Here is a 20,564-nt window from a genome sequence, read left to right as displayed (position 1 = left end):
CCAATCAAGACCCCAGCAGCAGTTCCAGGAGCCATATTCTTCATTAGTGTGTGCTCCCTTGATGCATCAAGCTCCCTCCCTTTCTCCTTTCCCTCCACCTTGTTTTCAGTCAACCTCTTCTTTTGGACTTTTCACCTCCTCTCTTGATTTCTATCTTGGGAGGTTCAAGGCAAGAACCCCTTCACCCATGACACATATAATAAAGCTGGGTAAAACTAGTTTGAGTATTTTCAGATTCAGCATTATCGGCACCTGAACCTGAAAACATCAAAGAAAAACATCAGGAACTTTTCTGGAAGCCCTTCTTGTTCTTTTATGCCAACTCAATCATGTACCTGCTGGCTCACAGAGGCAACACATAAACCTGGTCTAAAGCCACCCAGGACAACTCTGCTGAATCTTAGTCCCATGGCTTCCCTCCACCTGGCTGTGGTCTTCCACACTATTTAATCTTGAATTTAACCTTCAGTCTTCTCCTTATGTGATGTTTGTATGTGCCCTCTCCAACACCAGTACTACTCTTTCTCTCTGTAGACTCTGGTTTAGCTTATTCTTTAAGCTTCTGGACTGGCCATTGCTTCTACTTGTATCCACTCTCCCAGTCTAACTCCATGCAACCTAGTCTTTGTCCCCAACCAGTCAACTGGCATCTGGATGTATGAGCTTACCGAGAACAGTTGATTCTAAACTGCAAAGCTTTACAAATATGCCAGCCAAGGATGGATGAGCTGCAAAGTGCATCTGGATAACTAAATAGGTGGATTTGCATTATGGAGTTAGGTCATATTGGATAACTAAATATTGGTGAATGTCTGCCAAAGACATTTAATTTTAACAAAATTAACACTTTACTTTTTCCCTGGATATTAGACCCACAAGTTCATCTGTCTCTTAAGAGTACTCTTATCCATCATTTTTCCTCCTGGACTCTAAATTCCCAATTCATCTTTTTAATAGGTGCTCATTATTTGTTGATTCACTGTCCAACAGCCAAGTAAGAAAAAAGCTGGTAAAATGTTTAAATTAACCATATGACTAAAACACTACAAGTATAATGTATTTACACAAATATTTAGGATTGGTCACACTGAAAAATGGTCACAACTGAACAATGGATCCATAGATTAGTAGAAATGTACAAGTTTATTATTAAATTTACAGTATAAGAATGATCTGTTCAAAGTAAAAAAATTCCAATATTCATTTAGAAGTACACAATGTAAATCAAGCTACAAGCCATCATGCTTTTTGTGTGTGCTTGTTATGAAAAATGTTCACTGTTGTTTCATGACACGGTCTTAAATCGAAGTCACAATACCCAAGGGAGAAACGACCCTAAGAAGAAAAGAAAATAGTTTTTTAACAAAAAAGACTAAAGCGATGTTAAAGTGATACAGAAAGAGTGCTGCCCACTCATAAAACTATATCCTACCTGTGGTTTCTTAAAATAATCCAGTCCCCTTCCAATCTTAATCATCCATCCATTGTTGAACCTGTTGAAATTAGTATATAGTATTATATTCCAGACAGTTATGTCAAACAATTAGCAAAGCTGTAGGGTATAAAGCGTCAGCAAATCTCCCCCTAACAAAAAGTCATTTCCTCCAGTAGCATGACTTGAACCAAACCTGAGGTTTGGACTGTGTCTATAACGAAAAAATGTCCACAGAAACCATGGGTCGATTTGATTAACTGATAAAGGGTTTAACAATTACATTACAACTTACTCTTGAGCCCTGGCCGCGTAGTTCAGTTGGCTAGGGCATCATCCCGTACACCAAAAGGTTGCGGTTCGATCCCCAGTCAGGGCACATAGGGGAGGCAACCAATCAATGTTTCTCTTTCACATCAATGTCTCTCTCTCCATCTCTCCCTCCCTCCCCCTTCCTCTCTCTTTAAAAATCAATAAACATATCCTCAGGTAAGGATAAAAGAAAAGCAACAAAAAAACTTACTCTTGAATTTCAGCTTGCTGATAGAACTTTCCTGTTCTGCCAATAGATGGTTTCAAAGTATACTCAGGTTTCCTACCTAGCAATGGGGGATGTAAGCAGGAAGAGCTCTGGATCCTGAGTTCTGTCTGCTTCAACCACAGCAGCTACATTTTCATCTGTTTTGCATTTAGGTTATACTGAAGTTTTCACTAAAACTGGGGGTGCAATCACTATAAAGATATGAAAGGCACCGTGCTAAATGAGGAAACATACCACTAAAAAACTGCATATATTATTTCCTTATAGACACAGCATACTGTCATCCAACTAGAACATTTTATAAACTGTAAGATGTAAAGGCACATTAAATAAATATCAGTATCACTAGAGAATGAAATAAATTCTCCCAATACTGTAACATCAGGCAGAAAAGTACTACTTCTCACATGACATAGAACATGTAAATTTTATTCCATTAGAAAATATGAAACTCACATGCAGGACAAAATAAGCCAGATTTTTTTCAAAAGTGAAAAGACACTATAACTGAGCTTTATTTAAAAACTTCAAACTTTAAATTGGACATTTATATGCAATTATATGAAACTTAACAGAAATAAAAAGTACTTTTCCACTGCATGGAAGTTGAAATATTACTATACACTAACCTAATTTCTCGGTCATGTATTGAAGAAGAGTATTCTAATTCCAGAAGCACTCCATGATTCCTGAGTGACTCTTTTATTTCTTTCAGGCCACTAATTTGCTGCCCCTTCCCAATGCCCTGTTAATAGGAAAAAAATACAATTTTCTGCATTAGTTATTAATATTTTAAATTATCCCTGAGCTATGCAATGTGTATTGTGGTGAATTAAAATGGAAAGATTCTACACTAGTTTCAATGTCTATTAATCTCAAAGAATATGAAATCGTTTATGAGCTATGTTTTTATCAAAATATTAATTGTTCTTTCTAATGTGAACATATAACTCTGTCCTATCTCCTAAAATGTATTTTAGTAATACTGTGTAGTTGTTCAGATGGGGCTAGCTTGTCCTCAGATTAATCCTAGAAATCTGAATTATTTAGAAGCATTCCTATGTAAGTCAAAATCAAGAGAGAGATGCCCACTCTCATGCTATGACCCCCCAGAATGCCAATGCAATCAATCAAGAAAAAGAGATACATGTAATAACTGGTGGGGAGAAAAAAGAGACAAAACTATTAATAGTGTAGACAGTACGATTATCTCCTAGAACATCCAAGAGACTGAACTGACAAACTGTTTGGATAAAGTTTAGCAAAGTGGCCAAATGCAAGGTACAAGACACTAAAATCAACCGCATTTCCTCAAGGTGTTTTACGCCCACTGTTAGATGATAAGTTGACCTCAAGAAGATAGCTCTAGCTGAAGCATTACATCCAGGCTTCCCTCGCTTGACCTGAATCTTGTAACTGAATAAAATGAAGTTATGAAAGAATAAATGCCTTCAGATACCTACTTCATCCATGGAGGTGAGAAGGTGAATCGTTTTCACGTTACACGGTCTCTTAATAAGCATCTCACAAAATCGAAGAAAGTTATACAGCTGAAAGATGTTAGGATGGGTTACTGCCAACTCGTACATTTTAAATAACATTTCAAGACACGTTAGTATGTTACACTCACCTGATGAGTCTGTCTAATATAAGGATCTTCTACCCAAACTTCTGTAACTGTCTCATTAAGGTATTCTTGAAAAAGTGACTCGTAACTGAATCCTGTGGCATTCTCCTCTATTTTAATTTGCTTGTGATATTTTCCATCTATAAAACACAAGCTTTACTAAAAAAACTAGTGATGACTTATTTTCTTTTCATACAGATTGTGTATATATAGTCATTAATCAGGATCAGATACAAATTAATTTTTTTAAAGATTATTATTTTAATATGTTTTTACTGATTCCAAAGGGGGGAAAGGAGAGAGAGAGAAAGAGAGAGAGAGAGACACATCAGTGATGAAAGAGTCATTGATGGTCTGCCTCCTGCACATTCCCTACTGGAGATCAAGCCTGCAACCCGGGCATGTGCCCTGACAGGGAATCGAACCATGATCTCCTGGATCATAGGTTGATGCTCAACCAGAGCCACGCCAGCTGGGCCAAATTAATTTTAACTCCTCCAAATACCAGGCACATGGCAGATTTCTGCCTTTCCAGAGGCCAGGCAAGTGGGAAAGTCCAGAGATTTCTTGGAACAGGTTTTTGGCTAATTCCAAGAACCAGGCACTTTATTTAAGAGAGGACTGTATGTATAAAGAGATCTGATATTCTTGTCACCATGAATAGAACTGTAAGCTATAATTCAGTGCCTATCTGGTCCTTCTCTTCCGATTTAAGTCTTTTATGTCTTGCAATCTAATAGCTAAAGTGAGTATTAAATACATAAATGCAGTATAATACAGAGTATAGGAGTCTTTCTTAGAATTTGTAGGTGAGTGTTTTAAACAGAAATTGATAGTACTTCTCAATAACCCAAGCCAAAGGCTAGGGTGCCAGAGGATCAGTAGGATAGTTTCAATGTGTTTGTTCATTCAAAATAAATTATTAAGTTATCAAAGATCTTTAAGATTTTTTAAAAATATGACCCCAAAGGGTAATTCCTAATCTATACAACAGTTGTACTTTGAAACTGTTTAAAAACCAGTAGTTTGGATTCTGTTCCTAATATTTCCACAGATACAATGTTAGCAGCTATGCATCCTTTTTGAAACCAAGCAAGCCAAAGAGGTTAATTCCACCCAATGTATTCAAACCACAATGCTGATGTTACTATATTTCATCAATGCTGTCGAGGGAAATTTCATTGAGATTTCAATTTGGGGTTAAGGAAACACAACTTTATTCCAACTAACAGAGGAGCTCAGTGGGGTACCTAGGGTATGGTCTGGTACAGAATACCAGGAAGAAGTGGGGAGAAGGCTGTAGTCAGGAGAGCAAGGAAGAGCAGCTGGGGGCTGGAGCCCTTGACTTTTTAGGACAGTAGTTCCTCTGGCTGCAGAAAGCAGCAGAAGTGTGCACTTCGGGCAACTGTGGAAATGGCCACTTATGTTTATAAACTGCATGCTCACAAGGACAGAACTAATAATAAATAGGGAACAGTACTACTGCATCTCTAATCATTAGGAATAGTTCTGAAATGTTTTGATTCACAACAAAACCCCAAAGAAGTCCCAGGAATTTCTTTAGATACTTTAGTAGTCTGGTCGTTTTATGAAGAGAAATACAAATTAAATACAGGATTCACATTCAGTATTCTTCTGCAGTGTTAAATTGGGTCCACATAAAAGCTTCGTGGGGATCTGTGAATTCCTTAGAACAGCAGGCAAAAAAGTACTTATAGCTTTCATCAGATTCTCAAGAGGATAACCTGAATAACACCTCACCCTCTACTCAGCCCCCAAAAAGGTTAAGAATAGCTTCTGTACAGGAGAGCAGAAATGCAGAGTAAACCTGTCAGCTCCAGGGATAAACGGTCCACACCACACAGAACTCCAAAGGCAGAGCCAGAAACACAAGGTGAAATGTCAACGGTGTAGGAACACATTCTCTAAAACAGCAGCTTTACCTTCTTTTTCTTGATCCAAGTATTTCTTTATGTTTTCTGCTCTATCCATGTAGTCAGAAATTTTTTTTCTGAGAGTACATTTCTTTGCATCATCTTTGGTGCCTACAAATTAAAAAATATATATTCCAAAGTTTCAGTGCAGTTTTTCTGTTTAGTATAGGCAGTGTTTCCAGCTTCGCAAGTCTTCCACACATTTCCTGTCCCTTAACACGGTTTGTCTCAGTCCTAAAATACACAAATTAGGACTTGACCACTGGGGTACTAAGCATCTGAAGCAGCTTTATTTAAGAGTGGGGACTCTGACACTGTCTCACTGCTGGACACACCAAACCTGGTGAGTCAACAAAGGCGGCTTATTACATGTCAAACCTGAGTCTGCGCACTATTTTGTCCTAATCACCCACAAGTTTGAAATCTTAGCAAATCAAAAAAGACTAACAATATCTTTCTTTTTTCCACAAAACCAGCTTCTCTTCCAATCTCTCCATTATAGTGGCTCATTTTCGTAGCCACCCCAAAATGTAAGGTAATTTTGAATATACATTATCAATAAAACTGTATCCCAAAGTCCCCACCACCCCGAAACCCAATCAGTTACCAAATCACTTCTGGTTCCTTCCTTTTGATATTGCTTATATTTTCCGTAACAATTTCATTTTAAACTCTCAGTTTTTAAAACATTTTATTTTGAATTAATTTTATATTTATGGAAAGTTGCAAAAATGGTGCACACTCCCTTTGCCCAGAATTTCCCCTAATATAAACATATTATATAACTAGAGTACAATTATCAGAGTCAGGAAACTAACATTGACACAATACTATTAACTCATCTATAAACTATTTCCCCAATTTTTCCAATAAAGAAAGTTTGTTTTCTGGTCCTGGATCCTACATAGCATTTAGTTATGTCTCCTACTTTGTGTACTCCAATTTGTAATAGTTCCTTAGTCTCTCTCTGCTTTTTATGACCTTGACACTTAGGAAGAGTAGCGGTCAGCCATTTTGCAGAATGTCTCTCGTTTTGGGCCGTTGCCGTTTTCTCATTAGATTAAGGTTACGCTTTTTTGGCAAGAAAATCACAGAAGTTTTGTGCCCTTCTCAGTGGGTACATGATGTCGATGTGTCTTATTACTGGTGATGTTAACTCTGATCACTTGGTTACAGTGCAGTTCATAAATCTCTCTATTGTAAAACCACTATTTTCTCCTTTGTAATAATAAGTATCTTGAGGAAAGACATCCTGTTTTGCATCACTCTGACCCATTAGTTTTAGCATCCATCCATGGCCCTTGCCAGCAACAAGTATTACTATAGCGTTTGCCAAATGGTGATTTTCTGTTGTCATCATTTCTATTTATTAATTGGAATTCTGTAAGGAAGAACCGTTCCTTCTCCCCATCTATTTATTCAATTATTAATTTATATCCGTATGGACTCATGGGTATTTATTTTATTCTATGGGTTGTAACCCAATACTATCATCATTTTCTTGCTCGAGTTTTATCAGTTTTGGCTTTGAGAGCTCTTTAATGTTGGCTCCTGTGTTCTTTGGATATGCCCCATCATCTTTTAAGCACTTCCTTACTTCTTTGGTACAAAATGTTCTAAATTCATCTTGTATTTTCCCTGCCCCAGCCCGGGAAGCAACCATTTTTCCAAGGAGCCTTGGTACCTTTTACTGGAGAATGGTACCATCAATTTCTGGGTGCTAAGCATGCTCATTGCTACTAAGGGAGTCCTAGCACTACTTCTAGACCCTTTCAGTCAACACAGCTAGAAAGTATACGTAGGTTTACAAATATACACATATGGGCATATCCCAGAGATATTTTGGCTTTAGTTCCAGACCACTGAATAAAGCAATTATTGCAAGAAAGTGAGTCACACAAATTTTTCGGTCATGTTCCAATGCCAGTAATTCAATATTTCCACCGTCTCTTCCTAATATTAGTGTCACCTCCCTAATTCATTCAGACCCCTTATCACCTCTCCTCTTGATCCCTGCAGGAGCTCCTTAATTGGCCTGCTTGACTTCAGTCTCTTCAGGTTAATGTGTCTCCTACACTCTTGCCATATTTACTGATTACTCGAGAAATAATTACTGAGGACGTACTCCATTCCAGGCATTCTCCTAAGCACTGGGGGTGAAGCAGTTAATAAAACAGACACAATTCTCCCCTATCATTCAGGTGGGAGTAAAGTTAAATTGGTAAAACATGTACATTAGATTGTGATAAGTGCTATTAAAGAAAATAAAGAAAGGAATAAGGATGAGGGAGTCCTGGGTAAGGTTGTAATGTTACCCTGGAGGTCGGGGAAGGCCTCACAAAGAAGGTGACAGCTGGTTTAAAGGCTGAAAGAAGAGAGGGAGTAGGCCATGCAAATATTTGGGAAAAGAGCATATTCCTAAGAGAGACAAGCCCTGAGATGTAACTTTAATGACATCACTGCTTTGTAAAAACTTTAGATGGTTTCTCCTTGTCTATGAAATGAGTTAAAACATCTAGCAGTCAAGGCCATCCACAGTGTGCTCCAAGACCCAGTCTACCTTTAATCTTTACTTCCCACTCTTCCTCTAAGGACACACACCAAACCAAAAAGCAGCACTTATCTGGTTAAACAGCACAGACAGAATTTGAACACTATTAGCTGAATGTCTGGTTTCTGAAATTCTAGTTATTCCTCCAAAGGTCCTATATCAAAAGCCACATCCACCTTTTCACCCCCAAATGACCTTTAACTGTTTAAGTCCTCACTGCACTTGTCCATAGCTCTCTCCTGGCACTTACTCCCTGTATTAGTTATTTTCCATCTGTACCTTAACCTGTAAGATCAAGTCACTGACTCTGTAACCTCTACAGGATCAGCGGAGCACACTTGAGCAGCACTCCTGTGATTCTCCTGCTTCAGCTTCCTACAATGCCAGGACTTGAGCAGCACTCCACCTGACCAACACTGTACACCATCTCTCTTTTTGGCAGTCGGTACACCAGAGTCTTTAAAGCCTTGGCTTCCAGTTGTGACTCTGCCAACTGTGACTCTATCAATAGCAGAACTGGAAAGTAAACTTATTTTTCGTGTTATAAAATGAGGATAACATCACCTCCTACTTCATAGGACAACTGTAAGGATGAACTGAGATCATGCTTTTAATGTGTTCTGCACAGTGCCTGGCACTCAGCACTCATAGGTGATAATACTCTTACTGTTACCATCCTCATCACCATTAAATGGGTGCTGCTCAAGGTAGTTTTACAGTTGAGAGAAGCACCTAACATTGAAGAGCACCCTCTGCTAAAAGGCAAAAGGGGCAGGAGCTGGGCGGGGGATCTTAAGCCAGACTGGGAGCTCCAGGGTGGGGGAAGCAATTTAAAACAATTCCTGGATGTCTACTATATAACAGAGTGTGCTGGTGTTAGGGTTATTTGGGTACTTCACAACACTGAAAAATTATGTAACAAAGTCTCATTGTCCCCACCCACAGTGAACCTAAATCTTATGGAAAAAAATGTTTTTTCTTCTACCACTATGTGATTTTATTTTTGTTTACTTTTAATGAAACTGTTAAAAAGAAAAGTAAGCTTAATAGTGTAATGAACATCCTTTAAAAATTGTTAGCATTTTGCCACATTTGCTTCAACGTTTCTTCCGGAAATACTACAGTCTGCATCTCTAAAAATTAAAAAACAGTTTTAAAAAGTTAAAATTAAAAACAGCTTCCGAAGAAACCCTACTGCCTGACAAAGCTAATAATTTTAATGTTACCAAATCCATATTCTGACTTTCCAAACTGACCCCAAAATGTCTTCTACAGTTCGTTCAAACACAAGTCCTATAAAGGCTTGTATATTATATTTTGTTATGCCTTTTAAAAATCTATGGTAGTACCTACCCCCCCTTTTCTTGATGATATTAACCGATTAAATATATAAAAGAAATCAGTCCATCCGACCTGTATTTGCCTGCTTCCCCGCGGTGCACAAGAATATTAACTCGCCCAGCCGGGTGTGGCTCAGCGGCAGAGCATGACCTAGGAACCAGGAGATCACAGTTCGATTCCCGGTCAGGGCACAGGTCTGGTGGGGGCTCGATCCCCAGTAGGGGGCGTGCAGGAGGCAGCCGATCAATGACGACTCATCATTGATGTTTCTCTCTCTCTCTGTCCCTCGCCTTTCCTCGCTCTGAAATCAATAAAATAAAATAATAAAATAATCATTAACTCGTACACTCCGCCCGGACACAGCAGGATGCTGCCCCTTTTCTGCGACCCTCCCTCCTGGGTTCATTGCTCACCTTTTAAAACCTGCAAGAGCAGGTCAATCCCCTCCTGGTAACACACTAGAGCCTGGTGGTACCGGGACTCGGAATCTAGCTCCACTGCCCGCTTCAGCACAGTGGTTGCAGCCACGCTCTCGGGATCCAGCCCCAGCCTAGATTTTGCCATGATTCCGGGAACTCCTCTTCGCCTCCAGCCCAGCCAAAGTGCAGGGATCTGCGGCGCTTCCGGTAGTGATCACGTGACACCAACGTGCGGGCCGGAACTTTCAGCTTTTGGCGCTGGAGTGAAAGGGACTCTGCCGGAACTAAAGTGCAGCATTTCGCCGGGACTGTGACGGCCGAATTTGAGTGTAGCACTCGGTGGCCTCGCCTCTGTTCAGCTTCCTGTCGGCGGTAAGTTCAGGCCTAACGACATTTAGCAAGCGCCTGCGAGTGGGAAATACGTGGCCGAAAGGACTGCGTTTTTGCCTGGAGTGCGTATCTGGGCACCCTGTGTAGATGCGGATTGATTTCCCCTATTTGCGCTGGCGGGTCACGGTAACCCAGCTGGGCCTGCGTCCGGGCGCTGCCCCTTTGGCGCCCGGAGGCCGTGGGCCGCCCTAACCCGCTTTCCAGGCGGGAGGGATTCGGCGCTGCGGCCCGTGGAGCGGGTTTCGGGGCGCCCAGGGGTCGGGCGCCTAGGGCTGCACAGCTGGGAAAGGGCCTCTGGTTTGGGTTCGCGTTTTCTACGCTGCTTCTGTTTTACTCGTCACGCTTGGCTCCCCAGTTGGGCATCAGCGTAATTTAATCTGTTTTTAATGAAGAGACAAAATTGCCTGGTTTTTAAATTGCTGCATTTTAGAAGGCGAACCTTCCGAAGTTAGCAGTTAAAATATTTGCCGTTTTACTGAAAGCTGTGATTTTGCAGCCGTGTCTTGGTCGCCACCTACCCGAAGCTGCTTGCGCTGCGTGTTTTTGCCAAAAGGCGCTTAAGCGGTCTGCCTAGTGCTTGTCAGGCATCAGGAATTCAAAGCAGAGACATTTCTTGCCGTCAGAGATCTCGGTTTCTCGGAAATGGGATTTTGTGTTTTGCATTTTTACCAATCCTCCCTCCGTCCCATTTATCATTACATAGATGTCTCTTTAAGAAAGGAAATAGTTTTGTTTTTTAAAGAACAATTATATGCATGGTAATTGTAAAAGAACAGCAATAACAAGCTATCGAATATTACAGGAAGAAAAGAGTAAAAATTGCCCTGGTAGCCTGTCCGTGCCCCCCCTCCCCCCGGAGCATATTAACATTTTTCTGATAACCTCCCACACTTTTTCTGTGTACACACACACACACACACACACACACACACTCTTTCACTGACATTTTAATGAAAATGGATCATACTTCTCATATGATGCACGTATTTTCCTGTTTTTGCATTGGTGCAAGAGAAAGGTTATTACTTGGGATGGTGAACACACAATACAGTGTACAGATGATGTATTGTGGAATTGTGTGAAACCTGTATCATTTTGTTAACCAGGGTCACCCCAGTAAATTCAATAAAAAGGGGAAAAATAGAAACCATTTTGATAAAAAAAGAAAAGGTATTGTACAGTAGAAGATACTATAATTGTTTCGAGGTCCAAGAGTTATGTGCCTAATTATTAAGAATAACTTTTAATAAAACTTATAACTTGTGACTGTCACACCTGAAGTCTATAACTTAAACTTCATTCATTGAGCAAAAGTTAATTGATTGCCTACTACATGGCAGGTGCTGCTTTAGATAGGTGCTTGGGATATATCTGAACAGACAGAACAGACCAAAAACAAAACAAAATTTAAAAATCCTTGACCCTGTGGAATTAACATGCTATTGGGTGGAGATAGACAATAAACCACAAACCTCACAAATAGTTCAATTATGTTAGAAGATAAGTGCTATGAAAAGAAAATCAAATAGAGGAAGAGGGATTGGGAGTGCTGACGACTGTGGTGTGGGTCAAAATGTTAAATAGTAGAATCAGAGTAGACCTCATTGAGAAGATGAGATTTGAGCCAAAAATGGAAGGAAGGAAGGGATTTAACCATGTGAATATCAGGAGGATGAACAGCCAGTATAAGGGAGCATGCCTACCTGAGGGCAAGTTCCAGAACCAGCAAGGGGACCAATATGTTCAGTGATGGAGCAAGAGATTAAGTGGCCATGAAGTCTAAGAGGGAGTGGTTAGGACTGTCTACCACTCTGATTGAAATGGACAGGCATTGGAGGTTTTCATTTTTTAATAAATAATTTTAGAATAGCTTTAGATTTTAGAAACTTGTGAAGATAGCACAGAGATCCTATATATCTGCGCCCAGTCTCCCCTTTTAACGTCTTAAATTAGTATAATTGATGAGCCAATATGGATACATTGTTAACTAAAGTTTATACTTCATTCAGATTTTCTTAGTTTTTATGTGATGTCCAGTTTACTCTTCCAGAATCCCATCTAAGATACTGCATAACTACATTTAGTCATCATGTCTCGTTAGGCTCCTCATGACTATAATAATTTCTCAGGCTTTCCTGTTTATGATAACCTTGACAATTTTGAGGCAGTCAGGTATTTTGTACAGTGTCCCTCAATAGGAGTTTGATGTTTTCCTTGTAAAAGTGGTGTTAATGGGATTTTGGGAAGAAGACCACAGAGGTGAAGTGCCATTCAAATTCTGTCATGTCAAGGATACATGCTATCAACTTGACTTTTATCACGGTTGATGTTAATCTTTCTGGCTGATGTAGTGTTTGTCAGGTTTCTCTAGTGTAGTGTATTCTCCCCCTTTCTATACTGTCCTCTGGGAGCAGGTCGTTGAGCACAGACCACACTTAAGGGGTGAGTGGTTTTGCTCATCTCTTTGAGGGGGGAATATCTATATAAACTATTTGGAATTCTTCTGTAAGGGAGATTTGTTTCTTCTCATTAATTTGTTCACTTAATTATATCAGGATGGACTCATGATTATTTTATGGTTTGGATTATAAGCCAATACTTTGTTACTTATTTTGTTGCATATATTATTTCAGCTTTAGCCATTGAAAGCTCTCTCATTTGGCTCCTATGTCCCTTTGACATCTCCTCATCATTTTGATTTTTCTAGTGTTCATTTCTAGCACAAAGTGTTCCAGACTCACCTTTTTATATCCCCTGCTGCAGCCATGTACTCAACTATTTCTCCAAGGAGCCCTGGTTCCTTTTATTAGAGAATTCTGTTAGAAACTAAGGTACTGGGATACCATTGCTTTTAGGTCCTCTGAGGTAACAGATAGTCCATGTTACATCCATGTTTATAATTGTGTCTATATCCATTAATATCTATATTGAGCTGAACATGAGTTCCAACTCTAATTCTGTATCATTGGACCATATGGATTATTCTAGCCTTCCCTTCTTATGTGTAACCTCCTCTAACAGCGACAAACCTGGCTCTTTGGAAGGTTTTGAGCAGAGGAGTTGACATGATCTGATTTAGGGTTTAATGAGATGATTGCTACTATAGAGAGGGAGGTTGGAATGGAAGCAGGGAGGCCAATTAGGAGGCTTTTGTTGAATTCTAAGTGACAGAAAAAGATTTAACAAAATGTGAAGCTAAATGAATTGAGTTAGTATATAACATTTAACTTGGGAGGCAGAAGTATAGTAGAGAAAATAATTTACCATTACCTATTTGATTGGAGGGCCAGGGGACTAAGCATCTCTTCTAAGGAAGCCTCGATACAAATATATAACAACCAGCCAAGCAAACAGTAGGAGATTTCAACTAGAAACTGTTATGCTGTATTGTCATGTTTGAGGTCTGAAGTCATGTATCCTATCTTTCTGCTTTCAGTATATGACAGTATAGTAGGCTATAATTGTTACGTGTCTAAATGTGACTTTTTTTGTTTAGGTCATAGAAGCAATGCGTGTTTGTTAAGAATAGTTTAAAAAAGAGAGTTCTGCTTTACTTTTTAACAGAAAGGTGTTGTGATTTAGTGAAAATGCACTGGACTAGGTATTAATGGAATTGAGTTCCAAACCATATGCTCCCTGGATAACTGGGTGCCCTTGGGTGAATGATTGAGCTTTCTGGGATTCATTTTCTTCTACAGAACATAAGAGGGTTGACAATTCTAATGTTAGGCATTGGGATTTCTTTAATATTTTTATTCTGCAACAAAGCATTCTTTATCTGACCTCATTGTTGAAGATTTTTAAAATAATAGTAACGCCCATTGCCCCATTTTTGTTGAATCAGTCGAGGCTCTAACTCATTTGGTACAAATGGGATATGGTTAATGTATAATTACTACCTATGGTTTTGCTGTACTCCAAATTAAACATTTATTGTAACTTAATTCTTCCCTTTATCGTATTAAAATAACCAAGATTTTACTCTTAAACTTCAATCAAGCTTACAGTTAACTTGTTTAACTTTTTAAATAGAGGGGAGATCTGTTCATTTCCAAGACATATTTGACCCACAGATCTGTTTTCTACCTGTCACAGCCTACGCAGAGAACAGTCACCACACTCACACTCATGGCCGGGATTTTGCGCTCAATAGTTCAGAGGCCCCCAGGCAGACTACACGTAAGTTTTTCTTTTCAAGAGTTATCTTTTTTTTTTCTATATTTAAATTTTTTTTTCTCTTTTCTAATTAACAGAACATATGAGCAAGTTAAACTTAGCTCATAATGTTGAGCTAATGTAATGTTGAGGGTTAATTTTGTGTATTTATGGTTTATCTGCTGTTTTATTCCTAAACATTTGGAATCACAAAAGATCTTTTCCTGGAGAACATACTGCTAAAAAAATGGCCAACATTGATTCCCCTTGGTCTGACTGAATTTTTTTTAAGTTTTAGGTAGTCTTTTTTTCCTTCAATCTTAGGAAATTGGGAAAATATAGAAAAGCAGAAAGAAGAAAAACAATGTCCCAGAGACCGTTGGTGTTTATATTGTCATGTATTTCTTCCAAGTCTTTCTTTTAGAAACTGCGGTCCTGCAGCCTAAACTATTCATGAGGGCTAGAGTCTAGATACAGACCTTCTGCTGGCTATAGATAATAGTAGTGTCAGGCGCTTTACATACATTACCTGAACCTCAGATTAATCTCATGTGGTCAGTATTATCTCCTTTTTATAGCTGAGGAAACTGACCCTCTGAGAGGATGAGAGTCTCATTTCTCACAGCTGGTAGGCACAGAAGCCCAGTGCTGGTGGTATGTCCAAACCTATGTTTTTCCTTTGCCTTCCTTCCCCATTGCCTCCTGCCGCCTCTCTCGTTGTTTATGCCATCTCTGCAGTACAGGGAGGGCGTGATGGGAATGATTATTGCCCACCCAGAGAGCAGTTTCCTGGTATGAAGGATTGGCAATGAATCCTTTCTCTTTTGCAGACTGAGAGAAACAGGATGGAGGATTGTAGGAAGGTAACAAGAGGTGGGCACTAGGAGTGATGGAATTGTTGGGACGAAAAAGAACACTTGAAACTCATTTTGTCTTGTCTTTTCCATTGTATTGTTGAAGGTGAATTACTGCACATTGTCTAGAGCAGGGTTTGGCAAACTATGGCCTGCAGGCCAAATTCAGCCCACCACGTATTTTTGTAAATAAAGTTTTATTGGAACACAGCCACACCTATTTGTTTATATATTGTCTAAGCTATTTTTGCCCTACAGTGGCAGCGTTGAGACTTGGCAATGGAAATCGTACAACTCCAAGATGGAAATATTTATTATCTGGTCCTTTATAGAAAAATACTGCCAACCCCTGGTCTAGAAGCCTATAATTGTGTGGATTTTTATTTTATAATACGTTAGTGGTAAGATTCATGTAGGGGGCTGAGATTAATGTTTAAAATTACAGGTTAGGTAAAAACAGATTTTTGTCACCTAAAAATTGATGGGTATGTATTTCTGCACTAGACAGAGTTCTAAAAAATAATGTTTTATGTCATATTTTAGACTGTGACAAAAGGTGTGGAGTCTCTCCTTTGTACACATTGGATTCGTCATAAATTTACCAAGTCAAGAATTCCAGATAAAGTAAGAGCAAGAGTTTTTTGGGGTTTTTTAATTTACTATTTTTTTTAAAACATGTTATTTTTAAAAGGTTCCTGTTTTTGTGATGTTGAAAACGTTTATGGTAAATTATTTGTGGATGTAGGTAGTAGTGCAGAGTTTAGAGCATAGAAGGATTTATGTAAATGATTATTAAAAATAAGTATGTGCCACTTGCCCTCTGAGTAGTGGGTTTTAATCATCTCAATCTGTTTATTACTCTGTATGTTTTTCCCCTTAGTACTTTGCATTTTCATATCACCATTGTTTAGGAAAAAACAGTCTTCTTCTTCGTGCTTCCAAGCTCTGTCTTTGTGGCTCTTTCTTTTCTATGTTCACTATTGGATCTTTGAGTTTTCTCTGTCAGGTTTATGTGTACGCATATTTTTTTTTTCTTTTTCTTTTTTTCCAGAAAACACTGGCTAAGCCCCCCATTGATTTTTGTTTTGTTTTTTTAAACGAATAGACTATTTTTTAGAGCAGTTTTAGAAAAAGAGCGTGCTCGTCCTGTATTAGTTATGTCAGTTAGTGCTACCATCTTCTACCTGGTTTCCCAGACTGGAGACCTCATGAGTCAGCCTCAACTCCTCCTCCTTCTGCATCCTCCACAGACCCATCTATTTCACTGCCCCAAGTCCAAATCAGTCCCTTTGCTGTTGCAACTACTGTAGTTCAGGCTCTTAAACCATGGCCTTAAATGTTTCCTAACTGGGTTTCCTTATACCAGTCTCCCACCACTGGCTCATTTTATTCTCTTGTAAGTTTTCTTTCTGAATCTGTTGGAACTGTGGTCATGTTGCTTCAAACCTTCAATAGTTTATTATCCCATCTGGAAATTTCTAAAGGCTCAGCATACCTGATATTGTTTAATTTTATCCCCTGCATTGCTTTTCATGACTTTTTCTATGTTAGCCACACGGAACCACTTGGTTTTCCCAAATATTTCATACTCTTAACACTGTTTCTTTCTGTTTTCTCTCCTTCTCTTTGCCCCATCCTCTGCCTGCCACTCTTCTTCCGCACATTGTCTAGAGCAAGGTTTGGCAAACATCTCTTCAAAATCCCTCGAAAAATACAAACAAGCACAAAGAACCGAAAAATAACTTAAGTCCCATGTACCTGGAGATAGCTACTGTGACACTTTCCACATCCTTTTCTGTTATATATTTTTAAACATGCGAATTTTTCATATACAGGGGTGGGCAAAGGTAGGTTTGCAGTTGCAAGTACTCGAAACAGTTTATTGTATTATTATTAATTAACTAATTAATTAATTATTGTATTATTTATTATTATTATTAACCTACTTTGCCCATCCCTGTATAATGCTTCTCTAGATGCTTTCTTCATTCACAATATAATGTGAACCTCTCAGTGGGTAAGTTTCTACACTATTACTTTTAATGATTAAAGCACCACCTGCTTTGGTCTTTCTTCAGTCTGATTCCCCAGAGGTATGACTCTTGATGTAATGTCTTTGTGTCCTTTATACATATGTAAGCATACACACACACACACACACACACACACGCGTATATGTATATATATATGTAACTCCTAGAATCAGTATTTATAGTATATATCGTATATATACACTTGTGTATTTGGTACAGATGAAACAAGTATAAGATCCTACTACATACGCATAGTGGCGTGAAAAGGTTTGTGTTTTTTGTTCTTGGTTTTGTTTTGTTTTGTTTTGCTCAAGAATGTATTATGGCCATCCTAATGTTGGTACCTGCAAAGAGAGTAAACCTTATTTGTTTCAATGGCAGCATTGTATCCAGTAGGAAAAATTATCATTTCTCTAGTTACATCATATTGTTTTTAGTTTTATTACTAGGTTTATTTAGAATGTATACATCATAATGTATTCAGTCTGTTGAGGAACATAGATATGGCCTTTAAGTTTTTCATGTACTTATGGAAGATTTATGTACTTATGGACGTTTTTCTGTGGGATAGCTTCCTAGAACCTTTTGATTCTTAGAGAATCAGTTCAAATGTCAGCTCTGTGGGCTGTTTCTGATCCCTCATAGGCATAGTCATTTGCCTGTACTCTACTTGGTACGTGTTTTGTACGATATTCATGGCTTTTTAAAAAATTTTATTTAGTGATTTGAGAGAGAGGGAGAAAGAGGAAGAGAGAGGGAGAGAAAGAGGTGAGAGAAACATCAATTTGTTCCACTTATTTATGCATGCATTCATTGGTTGATTCTTGTGTGAGCCCTGACCAGGGATTGGACCCACAACCTTGGTGTATCGGGATGACGTTCTAACCAACTGAGCTACCAGGCCAGGGCCTATAATACTCATGTTTTATTGTCAGTTTAGACTTATATGTTTGTTCTTCCATTTGAACAGGGGCAGGGGGCAGCCCAGTGCCCAGTTTTTATAGTGCTTAATACATTCTCCTGGCATTCGAACTCTTTTTTTATTTTATTTTTGTTTGTGTTTTTAAACCAAGCTCTGGCCACTTTTATTAAAGAAAAATTTTGCATGATTTACTTTTCACCAGTCTGTTCTGGCATGCTTCTAATGACATCATCTGGATCAGTGATAGCCAGTGTGCATACTCTATTATTTTCCACATGCTGGTGCCAATTCAATATTATTGCCACTGTAGTGCTAGGCACCAGGCTTGGCCAACATGGTGTAGTACTCTCTTTCAGATTTCCTGAAGGCTGGACATGTGTTGGTGAGGATGACCAGCTTTGCTTTGCCTTTTCTGATCATCTTTAGAGTCTATACCTCAGCACGTACTTCCCACTTTTCATAACAAGTTGGAGCCTAGAGTTGATCAACTCCAGCAACTTTTTCTTCTTCTTTGCAGCCACCATCTTCCTGCCTTTTAGGTGCAGATGGCTCATAACCGAGAGCAGCTATCAAGATGGCCAGGGAGCAAGAAAAAAAGGAGTTCCCACAGTGCCCATCCAAACTCTTCAGTGGCACCTGGTTGCTTCTCCCTTGTCCTTCAAAAAAACAAGCAAAACAAAATCCTTGCCTGTGTGATATTTCCTTAGAGTATGAAATTCTTAGATTCTATCTAAGTAATCAGACTAGTAGAAATGTTCAATTTGAAGTTGAAAATTATAGAAAGATTAGGGATGAGATCATTATGTAGTTATTTGGGGTCTTTTTTTTTTTTTTTAGGGAAAAAACAGAGGTACATATAAACTGTATAAGTTGAAAATTTACCATGTATGATTCTTCCTTTCTAGGTGTTTCAGCCTTCACCTGAAGATCATGAAAAATATGGTGGGGATCCACAGCACCCTCATAAACTTCACGTTGTTACCAGAATAAAAAGTACAAAAAGACGTCCATATTGGGAAAAAGATGTAATAAAGATGCTTGGATTAGAAAAAGTATGCAACTATTTTAGTCATCTTGAGCACTTAAGTTTGTTTTAAATTTGACTCTTTTTAAACTTTATATATTTAATATTTTTTGTTTAAATGTATTAGTTAGTGGAATGTATTTGAAAGTTTGATTTAGACAGAATGAGCCTTCATTAATTTTACTGAAACATGGGACGTCTGCATTTTTAAAATTGATCCCTAATGCTATTTCCTTTTGTTTATAGGCGCATACTCCTCAAGTTCACAAGAACATCCCTTCAGTGAATGCAAAACTGAAAGTGGTTAAACATTTGATAAGAATCAAGCCTCTGAGGTTGCCACAAGGACTTCCAACAGAGGAGGACATGGCTCACACCTGCCTCAAGAGCACTGGAGAGTTAATAGTGCGGTGGCACCTAAGCCCCATGGACCAGAAAGCAATTAAGTCCTAAAATCATTTTTATTTAAAGATGGTTAGAAAGTGTTCTCATTAAAATATGTTTTAAATGCTAGTCATTTTTACTGACTAACAGGGTATGATTCTTTCTTACTATAGGCTCGGAGGCTTTAGTGCTATTATTTGGTTTAGTTTTCTCCCCTTTGCCCCCCGTAGTTTCACTGCAACATGGGTGAGAGTGGCATTGTTTGAACATCCAGATTCAGATGTCACCTTAAAAATTTTTTTTTTGTTTTCCCGTTTAACTGAATTCAACAAATTCTTTGAATGGCCCTTTGAGTGAGCATTATGTTATGTGCTGACGAAATCCAGAGCCGCCCTTCAGGTGCTCGTGGTGTGTTCTGCCAGAGACCAGTGTTTCAGCCACTCATTAAACCTTGGGTACAGCTAGATCTGCTGCTTTGTGCTTTAGTGTCTATAAACCCATATGTGGACTTGGCTTTATTTCATACTTAAATATAGTACCAAAAACTATTTTCTGTTTCTAAATCTAATTTGGCCTAAAGTTTACTGGTGTTCTTTGAATTCCTAAGACACCTCTACCAACAGTAGAGGTTGCTTTTTAAAAGAAGAAAAAAATATTTTAGAGATAATTGTTCCATTTCCTTTTTTCTATGTCAGATACCTGTAGGGTGGGGAGCTATTAGACTCTTCGGAGAGGTGGAGTACTGGGAAATTCTCTTGATGATGGTGAAGAAACTCTGAATCTAGCTACCCTTTGTTTTCTTTCCTTTCTTGTAAAATTTGGCTCTGGCAACAATAACATTGGCATATTCATTGTTTGTGGTCCCAGTATCCATCCTTTCATAGGTCTTCATGTTTTGGGGCATCAAGCTGAAGTGAAGCCAGAACAGATATCCTTAATTAATAAACTTAAAAGAAA

At 38.7% G+C, this 20,564-nt stretch overlaps 3 protein-coding genes and 1 pseudogene across 6 annotated transcripts in view; 2 read left to right on the top strand and 2 right to left on the bottom strand.

The window, feature by feature from the left end:
• Nucleotides 1–9,547, top strand: part of LIPT1 (lipoyltransferase 1) — a 17,586-nt gene extending 8,039 nt beyond the window's left edge. The window contains exon 4 of the mRNA XM_087828082.1: nucleotides 8,408–9,547. Coding sequence (XP_087684208.1) covers nucleotides 8,408–8,427 — 20 coding nt within the window. The 3' untranslated portion in view covers nucleotides 8,428–9,547. The remainder of the gene's footprint in view (nucleotides 1–8,407) is intronic.
• On the bottom strand, nucleotides 1,125–10,017 carry MITD1 (microtubule interacting and trafficking domain containing 1). 2 transcript variants are annotated; one of them, XM_016221303.2, is made up of 7 exons: nucleotides 9,840–10,017; nucleotides 5,544–5,645; nucleotides 3,604–3,740; nucleotides 3,437–3,523; nucleotides 2,603–2,718; nucleotides 1,433–1,493; nucleotides 1,125–1,335 (listed from the first exon to the last, which is right to left on the bottom strand). In XM_016221303.2, exons 1-7 carry the CDS (start codon nucleotides 9,988–9,990, stop codon nucleotides 1,240–1,242), a joined length of 750 nt encoding a protein of 249 aa, XP_016076789.1. In that variant the 5' UTR covers nucleotides 9,991–10,017; the 3' UTR covers nucleotides 1,125–1,239. The 2 variants fall into 2 exon arrangements, with proteins under 2 accessions (XP_016076789.1, XP_016076790.1); XM_016221304.2 differs by lacking the exon at nucleotides 3,437–3,523.
• Nucleotides 9,955–20,564, top strand: MRPL30 (mitochondrial ribosomal protein L30). Of its 3 annotated transcripts, none has more exons than XM_016221305.2 (5): nucleotides 9,955–10,217; nucleotides 14,331–14,414; nucleotides 15,788–15,868; nucleotides 19,105–19,251; nucleotides 19,470–20,564. In XM_016221305.2, the coding sequence occupies exons 2-5, from the start codon at nucleotides 14,364–14,366 to the stop codon at nucleotides 19,674–19,676; spliced, it is 486 nt and encodes a 161-aa protein (XP_016076791.1). In that variant the 5' UTR covers nucleotides 9,955–10,217; nucleotides 14,331–14,363; the 3' UTR covers nucleotides 19,677–20,564. The 3 variants fall into 3 exon arrangements, with proteins under 3 accessions (XP_016076791.1, XP_016076794.1, XP_016076792.1); XM_016221308.2 differs by lacking the exon at nucleotides 9,955–10,217 and adding an exon at nucleotides 10,223–10,297; XM_016221306.2 differs by lacking the exon at nucleotides 9,955–10,217 and having other exon boundaries at nucleotides 13,484–14,414.
• Nucleotides 18,388–18,809, bottom strand: LOC148090936 (large ribosomal subunit protein eL30 pseudogene; annotated as a pseudogene).

The sequence above is a fragment of the Miniopterus natalensis genome, chromosome 19 (genome assembly GCF_054644295.1).
Source record: "Miniopterus natalensis isolate mMinNat1 chromosome 19, mMinNat1.hap1, whole genome shotgun sequence".
Lineage (NCBI taxonomy): Eukaryota > Metazoa > Chordata > Mammalia > Chiroptera > Miniopteridae > Miniopterus > Miniopterus natalensis.
Note: the sequence above shows the minus strand (reverse complement) of the source record. Positions and strands in the feature narration are given on the sequence as shown.